The sequence below is a fragment of the Sardina pilchardus genome, chromosome 23, assembly GCF_963854185.1.
Source record: "Sardina pilchardus chromosome 23, fSarPil1.1, whole genome shotgun sequence".
Classification (NCBI taxonomy): domain Eukaryota; kingdom Metazoa; phylum Chordata; class Actinopteri; order Clupeiformes; family Clupeidae; genus Sardina; species Sardina pilchardus.
In genome coordinates this window covers 19,823,496-19,836,273 of record NC_085016.1, presented here as the reverse complement: position 1 = coordinate 19,836,273, position 12,778 = coordinate 19,823,496, and the positions used below count along the sequence as shown (strand labels likewise).

The 12,778-nt window shown below is 51.7% G+C and overlaps 1 protein-coding gene across 1 annotated transcript in view; it reads right to left on the bottom strand.

The window, feature by feature from the left end:
- Positions 1-12,778, bottom strand: part of klf7a (Kruppel like factor 7a) — a gene marked incomplete at its 3' end in the record, with an annotated part of 34,089 nt that overhangs the window by 6,612 nt on the left and 14,699 nt on the right. Inside the window, 1 exon segment of the mRNA XM_062527714.1 lies at positions 2,583-3,267. Coding sequence (XP_062383698.1) covers positions 2,583-3,267 — 685 coding nt within the window.

The window sequence follows — 12,778 nt, the reverse complement described above, 5'->3', positions numbered from 1 at the left end:
AGGCAGTTGCCTGGCAACCGCGGCTGTACTTGGCTGTAGCTTCGGTTTGCATATGTGTGTGTGTGTGTGTGTGTGCGCGAGCGTGTGTGGATCTGTTGGTGGGTGGGAGTGAGAATGTGTGTGCGTGTGTGTGCGCGCGTGTGTGTGTGAGACAGAGAGAGAGAGAGAGCGAGAGTGAGTGTGTGAAGAGCTTGTGAGGAGCTTGTGCAAGTTACCTTAGCAGAAGCAGGGACTGACTGAAGCAGCCAGCAGCCATGAGCAGCAAATAATCAGCCAATTACCTGCTCCAAGCTCAGAGAGATGCTCTCGTCGCCTAGCAACGGCCCATCCCCCGCTTTCCATTACCCCCTCCCAATCCTCCTCCACCCACCCTCCAACCACCACCACCACCACCGTCTTCCTCTTTCCTCTTTCCTCCGTCCACGGCCCCCACCCCACCCCACCCCACCCCGCCTCCCTCTCCGAGCAGTCTTGCAGGTGCCGGGGCTGTAGTTAATTACATTTTGCCTGTTAAAGCGGAGACAGAATGGGTCATTATGATCTCTGAGGCTGTAACAGACTCAGGGTGAAAAAGCCATTTAGAGACCATCACGGACTCTGGACGTTCCGGCGGCCGCCCGTTCCGACTCTCATTATTGTCCGCTCTGGCCACCCCCAGACAAAGAGCAGAAAGTTTGTCTTTCATAAAAAAAAATTCTCCCTAAAAAGGAGAGGAAAAGAGAGGAAAAAAACCTCATTGTTTGACATCTTATCGCCTTTGCCGACTCCATTCATGAAAACTGCTGCCGGGGTGCCCTGTCCTTTCCATTCAGCCACATTAATTCGGCTTGAAAATCTTAATCTGACTTGGTCGCGTGTGTGTGTGTGTGTGTGTGTGTGTGTGTGTGTGTGTGCTGGTGGTGGGAGCCGCTGGTGGTTAGGATTTGTGGAAATAATGACCCTTAAGGAAGGGATTTGTCTAATTACATCGAAACGTCAGAGCATTTTTTAATAAACGGGAAGCCTCTGACGCCGGCGTTTTTATTTCCCTACATTTGCAGTCCTCCTCTTCTTCTCTTCCTCTCTCTCCCTCTGTCCCCTCTCCTCCCTCTCTTTTTCTCTCACAGTCCTCTCTCTCTCTCCCTCAGTCCTCTCTCTCTCCCTCTATCCCCTCTTCTCCCTCTCTTTTTCTCTCACAGTCCTCCTCCTCTCTCTCTCTCCCTCAGTCCTCTCTCTCTCTCTCTCTCTCTGTCCCCTCTCCTCCCTCTCTTTTTCTCTCACAGTCCTCCTCTCTCTCTCTCTCTCTCTCTCCCTCAGTCCTCCTCTCCTCTCTCTCTCCCTCTGTCCCCTCTCCTCCCTCTCTTTTCCCCTCACTTCACCACCTCCCCTTAACCCCTAGGTCTGGTGGAGTGAGTGCTATTGAGCAGTCTTCACTAGCCGTTTATAAGCAGCACCTTTGCCTTGCCGGGCCAGAGCCTGTGATTACAGCCACTCGTTTGTCACCGCCCGCCATTAACATGTGCCATTCCCTCTGTCCCACGAGGGCTTCAGCTCAAACACACCGCAAAACTGAGTGGTGTGTATGTTTGTGTGCGTATTTGTACATGTAAGCGTGTGTGTGTGTGTGTATATCTGCGTGTGTGTGTGTGTGTATCTGCGTGTGTGTGTGTGTGGATGTGAGGTGAAATATACAGGAAACCACGGCTTATTCCGGTCAATCCATCAATCAGACCGCAGTTAGTCACTCTTCTGACAGGTTTGGGACAGCAGTCTGAGTGGTTTTGGATTGAGATCGAAGAGTGCGAGAGTTATGGCCCTCTCCCACCAGAATGTGCTGAGGAAGTACTGTTGCAACCTTGAGAAGGGGGCCAAGCGCTGGAACGCTGGCAGGGGCGGGGGTAAACGCTGGCCAACGGCCAGGCGGAGGAAAGAGCCATATCTTTAATGACTGTTTTTTTTTTGTGTGTGTGTTGTTGTTGGTGGGAGCGAGTGCGTTAGCGCGGTAGATGCTGCTACATCATCTGTGACAACGGGGGTCGCCGAGTTCAAGATGGAGGTCTGGATTCTGTGCTGTGTCTCTATCTCAGATAAGTGTGTGCTGCAGCATCACAGGGTTAAAACCATATAACATCGCAAGAGTGCCAGGACTAGACTGTGCAGCAGGTGTGTGTACTTACCCAACTTCAAATCTATATCGCTGTCAGTTCAACTTGTATGACTGAGTATGTTTACCCTGATACTATTCTATGTGTGTATGTGTGTGTGTGTGTGTGTGTGTGTGTGTGTGTGGTAGGCACATCATCCTCAGACAGACTTTGAGTGTGTGTGTGTGTGTGTATGTGTGTTTGTAGTAGGCACATTTTCCTCAGACAGACTTTGTCTGTGTGTGTGTGTGTGTGTGTGTGTGTGTGGGGGGGGGTACTTATGCCCTATGTCCAACACCCTTACCTGTGTGTGTCCTTTGGTGTGTGTATGTGTGTGTGTGTGTGTGTGTGTATGTAATGGGCACATTATCTTCAGACAGACCGTGTGTGTGTGTGTGTGTGTGTGTGTGTGTGTGTGTGTGTGTGTACTGTGTCCTGCCCTATGTCCAGCACCCTTACCTGTGTGTGTCCTTTGGTGCGCCTTCAGATGGGAGCTCTTGGTGTAAACCTTCCGGCAGCCGTTGAACTGGCAGCGGTGCACCCTCTTCTTGTTCTCGGGCACCTCCCCTCCTCCAGTGGCCGTGCCACCTCCGGACCCCGGGCACGCGCCCGCCTCGCCCCCGTCGTCGCCGCCGCCGCCTCCGCCGGACCCCAGCCGGGCGTGGGCCAGAGGCAGCGCGTGGGCGGCCACCAGCTTGGCGGCGCTGAGGCCCACCTTGCGCGCCACCAGCTTGAGCGTGAGCGTGCCGTCGGCCGAGGCGCTGAGGGTCTGCGCGGCCGCCGGCTTGACCAGGTGCCGGCCCAGCTCCGGGGAGGAGGGCGGCGTCAGGGAGGTGACCGCGCTCAGCTGCGCCGCGTTGACCCCTCCGGAACCGGAACCGGAACCGGCCACCGCCGCCGCTCGAGGGTCCGGGCTCTGGGTGCCGGACGGCGGCGACGGGTGCTCCCGCTCTCGAGGCGGGCTGAGGAGTGGCGGAGGGGGGCTGGGTGGCTCGCCAAGACCGGGCAGCAGCGGGTCGCTCAGCTCCTCCTCGCTGTCGGACTTGGAGAAGGACGGGGTGAGCAGGCTGTCCAGCTCCTCGTCGAAGAGCTCCGAGAGACGCTTGGGTTCCGTCTGCAGGTAGCGCTCCAGCTCCAGGCAAGTCTGACCGAGAGAAAAAACAGGTGACCGACAGGTTAGACGGGAGGTCCACTCACTCACACCTGGACATCACACTAAGGCATCTGGCTTGTTTACTCAACAAGTCAACAAAAAAATACACAGCTCAAACGCTTGCATGGTAGTAATACACAAACGTTCAACAAACGACTCGACAAAACCTGCAGTTGGATTGACACTTGAAACAAACTAGTCACTTCACAACCAGTTATTGCGTAAAACTTGCCACTTCCAATGCCAAAATTGAAGACCAAGGAAGGCACGAGAGCTTATGTAAAGAACTCTTCTCCGGTAATTGAAGTTGCTTAAGATAAAAAAGCGGAATGCAAAATGACTAAATGTCAGCGGGCTAGTCCCCTTGCCACCGGTGCATCTGGAAAGCACACACTGTGTGAGGATTTCGCCGGTGAAGGAGATAAATCTCAAATCCCCAAATCCGACCAACACCATCCATTTTCATTCCCTTTAATCAGGTCATTCTTCAGCACATATTTATGTAAATTTCTGTTCGGGATTTGGGAAGGTGAGCGAGTTTCCTTAAAAAAAGCATTCATCAGCTTCAGTCACCTGCTTTTAGTCCACCTGTTCCTAATTCCCCTGACCTAGTTAGATATTATTTACAGAATGCCGTCGCTGGGCACGCCGCGGGTGCGCTAACTAGCACCGCCTCACGTCGCGCGACAAATATGGATCTGTGGCACCTCGATTCGTTCGCCCCGCGTGTCGTTTATTTTCCGCTCTCTCCTCCTCCTCCTCTGTTTCTGTTTAGCGCGCGGAGCCACCCTTTGACTGAGAGCAGACAGAACGTCTCTATTCCATATTACCTGCTTGGGCAGGTCTTCAGAGATGGATGCTTAGGTGGTGATAGATGACTGTGGGCTGGACTAGGAGACCCACCGGGGGCTGCTGCTAGTAGCTCCCTCTCTCTCTCTCCGCGCTGGCCTGGATTTCACGCCGCTCCGCCCTTTATGACGGGAAATAGCTCCTTATTGTGCGGCGATATGGATCGGGCAGGGCTATAAAGCCATCAGTGTCGGGTCATTTCTTTTCGGATGGTCCCCCGATCTCCATCACCACCAGCAGCCACCCCTCCCGCCCTCCTCCTTCACCCTTACCCAAACTCCTTATGTTCCTCCTTATTTGGAATCGAGCGGAGCTGAACACCTGGAGAGGGAGCCTATACCGTCGTCGCCGTCGTCGTCGTCTTCTGCCTGGAGACGAGCAGACTAAACGGCAGCGAAGAGCGTTTGTGTCCTTTCATGCTTCACCTGAACGTGAGCGCGTCTGGCGGCGTTGACGCAGCGTTGTCGCGGCGTTGTCGCCCGCTAAATGATTTTGACTGCTGAACCGGGCCGCGAACAGAAAGAGAGAGAGAAAAAAATCTTTCATCTTCCACACTTCTGTCTCCCTTCACACACACACACACACACACACACACACACAACATATTACACACCTCACACCACATCGAAATTTGATTTCATTAGGGGATTTGTCCATTTCACAAAATGGTGGCTGACATAAATAGTTTCATTATGAGATGAGAGCAGTTCCTTTCAAGACAAACTCCCACCTTTTATTTGCGTCCGTGGTTCACACCTCATACCAATTCAAGCGTCTGTTGCTAGGCGATGGGAGTTTGCCTTTCAGTTTTTTCCCCCCATTTTTCTTCCTCGCTTTTTTTTTCTCTCTGTTTTTTTTTTACAGCACAAGAATGTCAGCGCTTTGCAAAAGGAGTTGAAAGCATTTGCATATAAACATCTAATTCAAAGGCTTTCCAGGAAAGCCATGTAAACAAGAGAAGGAGCAATGGGGAGAGAGGGGAGCCGGAGACAGCGTCTCACAATGCGCCCCGTTCCTGCTATTCTCCCCGTCGCGCGTCTCCTTCCCGGGGCTTAGGGGAGTCTGTGCCCCCCCCTGCCCCCCCCCCCATCTCGTTCCCCACATGATGGAGAGCGGGGCGGCGGCGCACCTGCAAATTGGAGCGCATCCATCTCCGCCTGATTACTGCGGCCACTGAAGATGATGCACGTCGTTAATCAGCCGCTCTCCTGTAAGGGTGGTCAGAGGGGCTCTGGAGCTCGGGTTACAATGCAAACTAAGCTCCTTATTTTCTCTCTCTCTCTCTCTCTCTCTCTCTCTCATTCTAGCTGTCTTTCTTTTTTTCTCTCTCTCTCTCCGTCTCTCGGTCTCTCTCACTCTCTCTGTCTCTCTCTTTCTCTCTTTCGCTCTCTGTTCTTGTGCAGTTTGTCAATGCACCATGAGCTGATGAGCAATTAGCCACTCAAATGACCCAGCAAAGAAAGACTCTTGATTCAGTTAAACTGCTGGAGGGCAGTGTGTATGTGCCACTGTGTATGTGTGACCGTGTTTCTCTCTCTCTCTCTGTGTGTGTGTGTGTGTGTGTGTGTGTGTGTGTATGTGTGTGAAAGAGAGAGAGATAGAGATAGAAAGAGATGAGAGAGAGGGGGAGAGAGAGAGGGAGAGAGAGAGAGAGAGAGCACATATCTCTGTTTGGGGGTGGGAGGGAATTTGCATAAATGTACAGCTTTCTGAGTTTATATCATTTTGCTCATATGTGTCACACATTTCCCATATGTATTTAACACATTTACATGTATGTGCTTATGTATGCGTATGTGTGTGTGAGTGGGTGGGTGAATATGGATATGATATACATTTATGTAAGTATGTACAGTATGTATTTATGTAAGTATGTGGGTTGCCTGTGCATTAAGGTTCAAGTGTGAGTGCATGTGCATGAGCAGGCCTATGGCTGTGTTGACGTTTGTGTCTGTGTGTGTTTGACATGTATGGAAGAATGGATGCTGTAGGCATTAGAGTGTGTCACTCGCAGTGTGTGTGTGTGTGTGTGTGTGTGGGTGTGGGTGTGTGAGACTAGGTGAAATATGTGACACACTGTGTGTGGTCTCTATTTGTGTCCAAGTGTACGTGTGTATATCTTATATATGTGTGTGTGTGTGGTCTCTTTTTGCATGTTCCCAGCATATGTGTATATGTGTGTGTGTGTGTGTGTGTGTATGTGTGTGTGTATGTGTGTGTGTGTGTGTGTGTGTGGCCTCTCTTTGTATGTTCCCAGCATATGTGTATGTGTGTGTGTGTGTGTGTGTGTGTGTGTGTGTGTGTGTGTGTGTGTGTGTGTGTGTGTGTGTGTGTGTGTGTGTGTGTGTGTGTGTGTGTGTATGTGTGTGTGTGTGTGTGTGTGCATGCACGCGTGTGTGCATGCATGTGTGCATACATGTGTGTGTGTGTGTGTGTGTGTGTGCTGCTTGCGTGAGTGAGTGAAAGTGTGGTGTGGAGTACAAGTGCCTGAATAATCCTCCACCCCCCTCGTCTGGGTTCAAGCCGATATGGAGCACTGACATTTAAAGCGTATCCTCTCTGCAGGCGACTCGCCACTGACACGGAGGGGGTGGTGAACAAGGCTGTGTGTGTGCGTGTGTGTGTGTGTGTGTGTGCGTGTGTGTGCGTGTGTGTGTGTCGTAGCGGCCTAGCGCCCCCCCAGGCCTCGCGGTCAGCCGTGTCAGGTCGCCCCGGTGTTCGACTGTCGAGCGCCTGTGACAGCAAACTGGCAGAATGGGGGTTCGGGGAGTGTGTGTGTGTGTGTGTGTGTGTGTGTGTGTGTGTGTGTGTGTGTGTGTGTGTGTGTGTGACAAGGAAAAGGGCAGACGAGGGTTCAGCAAGGGTGTGTGACAAGCGAAGGGGACCAGACGGCATGTATTTCTCTCACACACACACACACACGCAGGCATGCACATACCTATGAACAGACACACACACACACACACACACACACACACACACACACACACACACACACACACACATATATACAGTTGCTTTTAGACGTTAGGTATATGTATGTGCCAAAGTGTAAATGTGTTCAGACAGGAATGGTGTGCAAATGTGCATGTATGATTTCCAGAGTGGTACTGAGCGTGTGGGCATGTATGTAGTGCTTTAGGGTGTAATGTGTATACCATATATAGCAAGTCAGTTCCAGGAGGTCTAGAATGTGTAGAATGTGTAGGGTATGTCTGAGTGTGAAGCATCTGAAATGTATGGAGAGCTGCAGGACTGCTGTGTGTGTGTGTTTTTAAATGTGTATCGAGGTCTTTGTCGAACCATAACAGTAGCTATCTTGGCCAAGTCATAAAGGTGTAGAGATAGTGATGTCTGGGGATAGAGTGTGTGTGTATATCTGTGTGTGTGTGTGTGTGTGTGTGTGTGTGTGTGTGTGTGTGTGTGTACTGTGCATGTCTGAAACGTGTGTGAGCGGCAGAGTGTGGGCTGGGCATGCGCGAGCTGACCGGGCCTTTTCTCCTCCCTTATCTCACCCAGACGTTTTTCTCTCTCTCCCTCTCTCTCTCTCCGCCACCCCCACACCCCATCCCCCTATCTCTATCCCCCTAGCCTCTGAGGTAGTGACATTCAGTGGGTATTGTTACAGAAATATGGCAGTAGATTCAATTCACCCATTTGGGTGTGTGTCTGTGCCTCTACTTGAGTGTGTGACAGAGAGTGTGTGTGTGTGTGTGTGTGTCAGTGTGCTTAGAAATAAGACTCAGGCTGTGTGTGTGTGTGTGTGTGTGTGTGCTTGTGCTTGTGTGTGTGTCTCAATATATGAAAGCCAATGTGAGTTATGACGATCAGGCTTTTGATATGGGAGTTCAAATGAGTTACCACTGGGCGGTAGTAAGCTGACTGAAATCTGAGACCGTTAATCAGTAGTGAGTGTGATGGAAAGCAATAAGCTTCCTCAGTAATCCCACCAGAGAGGAGGAGGCACACACACACACACACACACACACACACACACACACACACACACACACATAAAAAAAAAATCTAGTATGATTTTTATCACTTCGCCATGAAACCCAGTAACATGAACAGACTTTTATCACTTCGCCATTTGTGTCTTGCGCTTGGAGTTGATCTAAAACTGGTATTAAAGTGGATATGGCTCATATACAATTAGTAAAAGAAGCAGCAACCCGTATCTCCCCAGAATATTCCAAGACATCCCTTGCTGTGGTGAAAATTGCACTTGCACAGCAGCTGTGGTGCCAATTTGTAGGAGCAATGGCTTAATTGGGGCACGCACACACACACACACACACACACACACACACACACACACACACACACACACACATACCACACAACCTAATAAAAAGAGGCCAGGTGACAAACCTTCAAACCTGCTAAGAACTCAACCCTATTTTCCCCTCCGCTCTGCGTCTCACCTGTTCCGCTATGAAAAACGGAGCCAACGCGTTGATCTAAAGCAGAGTCGGGGGCTCGAGGAGATCTGTCTAGCGGTGAGTCATCCGGTGACGACGATGCGCCGCCACAGCTATCATAACAAAGCCTTGGGGGGGTGGGGGGTGGGGGGGGCGGACGTGGACGCCGTCGCGAAAACGCGGCAGACGGGCTTTTGAAATCCACGGGCCGGACCGCGAAGGGGAAGAGGTGGCCGCCGCAGACAATAGCTGGACTGTCCAGCGCCACACCTAGCCTAGCGCCAACAATGACGGGAGCGTCCGCCCTCGCTGTCTTTTCACACAAAAACGCACGTACAAACACACGCGCTGCTGTCTTTTCTTTTTCCATGCACACACACACCCAAACGCACACACACGCACACACACACACATCTAACCATTTAACTCTGTGTTTGTGTGCACACAAACGTCCAAACCCCGCACACACACACACACACACATGCACACTCACTCTCGAAAAAAAAAAATCTAATTATCTGAGAGCATCGGAGTGAAGAGGAAGCCTTGGCGGACCCCTTGTTGACATTTCACAGCGCAAAACAGAGAAGCTCCTGTCAGGCCGCCCCGGATGGCCTCTGATAAAGTGACTCATCTATGACTGAGCCCGGCAGCCCGAACAGCTGAGAATATGAGAGTGTGAAATATGAAACACGCTCGTGTCAATCACGCGACAGGGCATGTTTCTCCCTCTCTCTCTCCCTGTGTTCCCCCCCCCCCTCTCTCTCTCTCTCACTCACTTCTCTCCCTTCCCCCTCTTTTTTCCTACTCTCTCTTTCTTCATTTCTCTCTGTCTGTCTCTCTCCACTGAGTGGTGTAATACACAACCCCGAGAAGGAGCAGATCTAACAGGGGCCTGCTGAGCAATTATCCCTCCATCTCGTCCTCATCCCAACACCTGTGACACCATGCCGTTCTCGCTCTTCCATCTTAGAGCCTCAGTTGCCGGGCCATTCCATTAGCTCAAGTCCCCCCCTCTGCCCCCTTCGGCTGCAACCCAACCCCCCCCCCCCCCCCCCAGTTCATCACATTAGTCTTGCCCTTTCAGCTGGACGTCATCTGGTGCTGAGCGCTGGGCTAGCCTAGCTCTGGGGCACGGCTAATTCAGCCTTTTACACAGGGCTCTGGCCACAGTGCAGCGCACGCCCATTAGCTTGGCCAAGCCTATTAGATAGTTGCTCAGCACTCTGCTCTTTGCTGTCCCATTCACTCTCTGGCACACACACACACACACACACACACACACACACACACACACGCACACTCTCACTCTCTTTCTCTCTCTCCCACACACACACGCGCGCACACACACAGACACACAAATCAAACCACAATTAGTCAAGTAGACAGACAGACATACACAACAAAACACACACACACACACACACACACACACACACACACACACAAATCAAACCACAATTAGTCAATTTAACAGACAGACACACATACACAACACATTAACACACACACACACACACGCACACGCACACGCACACACTCCATTTCCACCCTGTCATGGTCTAGTCTATATGCCCCTGCGCCGCACAAGCCAATTAGCATCAGAATGCTACCTCCCACAGGCAGATAGCAGCCAAGCCTAATAAAAAAGTGGTTATAAAAATGAATGAATAGCCCATAGTCACCCAGCAGACGGATAAAATGCAAACAGCTGTTAAGTGAGATGAGGCAGATATGGCCTATTAATTTTGGGGGTGATTTAGGGGTCCTCTCCCTCCTGGCCCCTGGCCATCAGTGCCAAAGTGCAGCAACAGCTTCCAGAAAGCGATGCGCACAGCGGGGTTATTTGTCAAGTCAGGTGCTTGTCCTCCAGCACATTGCATTTGTCAATGCCCCCCCCCCCACCCCTCCCTACACACACACACACACACACACACACACACACACACACATATCCCCTCCCTCCCCCAACTCCCAACCACCACCCACCCCCCCCAAAAAAAGTGCTTGCAGCCACCACGATCCATTTCTGTGATGTCGACGGAGCTGTGTACCGCTAGATTCCAATCTCCCGCAACTGATAGCAAAATTGGTTGCAGGAGCGGGCCGGCGATAAATACGCCTCGCGCGGACATTTATATTTATTTTTTTTCTCCCACCCCCGCCCCAACACAATATAGTCGTACACACAACGGCACGCCACACGCACTCAGTGCGAATTAAATGCGGCGCGTGGATAAGCATCCGTCTTCCTTATCCTTGACCGATCTTCCGGCCATTTGACCTTCAGCCACTGTCCCATCATAAGGATTCCCATCACACGTCGGCAGCTTAAGGCCGGCCTAATTAGTGTTCTAGCGCAAACAAGAAGGAGGGTCACTGGCTGGCATTAGGCACCGTCTTAGAACCCCCATCATTTGCATTGAGGAGGGTCAAGAGGCTCCTACTACGCACACCCTCCCTTCCCCTTCCACTACCACCCAGCATAACATTTAGGAGCAATCAGGCGATGTTATGTTCACAGTGGCTCTTGACTGATGAGTCTATGGAGTGATGCCTATCCAGACGCTCATTCGAGCCGCTCATTGATCGGAGATGGGCCCATCAGTCAGTAGGGGACACACAAATGACCACCTGCCAGCGGTTTGATTCAGGCGGGAGGGAGAGAGAGAGAGAGAGAGAGAGAGAGAGAGAGAGAGAGAGAGAGAGAGAGAGAGAGAGAGAGAGAAGGAGAGAGAGTGAGAGAGATTGAGTGGGAAGGTGGGGGGGTGGGGTGGTGGCTAGGGGTGGTTGGATGGGCTGGCTGGCTGTCTGTCTGGACCCTGCAACCTCCACCACCACCACCAGCTCCACCCCCCCTGCCTTGCCTGGTGGTAGCCAATCGATACGCGGGAGGGGAGGAAATGATGGGGCGGCAAGTGAGCTCATCAGTGCTGGCCCTCACGACTCGGAGAACCGGGGATTTACAACCGGCCCGGCCAGTGCCTAAAAATAATTCCACCTACACACACGGCACTCTCCTTCTCTCTTTCCCCACACACACACACACACACACACACACACACACACACACACAGAGACACACACACACACACACACACACAGAGACACACACACACACACACACTCACCGACATATGCTCCCACAGACACACATGCCCATACACACAAACACACACACACTCACTCACACACATACTCACTAACACACACACACACCTACTGAGGACTTCGGCAGCCAGCTACTTGGGATACAAGGGCAAAAGACGGCAGCCGGCGTGTTGCTTAAAGGCCGTTTAAAGGACACGCGGAACGAGCCAAGCTGAGCGCTCCGCTGCCCCCGAATAAAAGAGCACATCAGCGATGCCCGCACAAAACCCCACACTTCACAGGCCTTCCAAATTCCTCAATTTAATGCAATTGATTTAAATGTAACAACACGCAGCAGAGGGCCCACTCTCTTGTGCAGTTGCCGAGGCAGTAGGGCTTGATGTGAGCTGATGCTTAGTGACACCGTTAAGCAGCCGTAAAAGCAGAGCCGGCCTTGTGAAATGAATCCTGGGAAGGTCTGTTGACACAAGCACTAATCGGGCCACAGGGCAGAAGGAAGCCTAACAATAAGCCCTTGGCTAAAGATATTATTGCCTCAACAGCCAAGCAAATTTGTCATCTGCCCATTGACGAATGGCTTTGTCCTTTTCGAGCTGCATCCCACCAGTAACTCCCCCCCCCCTTTTTTCCCTCCCCACTGTATATTGTATAAGCGCCGCGACGATAAGGGGATAGGAAACGATGGCTTAATTACGCGCATGCTTATCAGGTTGGCGGCAAGCCTCCGTAATATAATCCTATTCGTTACGAAAATCGCACGCAAGTTACCTGACGCAGCTCATTTTTGGACGACGCGCCCGTTTTTTTCTCTCTCTCTCTATCTCTCTCTCTCTCTCCCTCTCTCTCTCTCTCTCTCCGCCTCTGTTTCCACGGCTGATAAGTGACAGGCGAGACTACATCTGCTCCGACATAACACCAATTAAGGAATCGCAGTTCTGCACACAGACCCTCACTGCTTTTTACAAGCCAAAAAGCCAATAAACACCCGCGCCACCCCCTCCCAATATTGCTATCATCTCAAGCTCCCCCATGCACGGCCCTAAAGGGAGAACGAGTGCCATAATTAGCCATAAAACAGTGCCGCGGATGCCAGCAGATCAATCAGGGCATGGCCATTT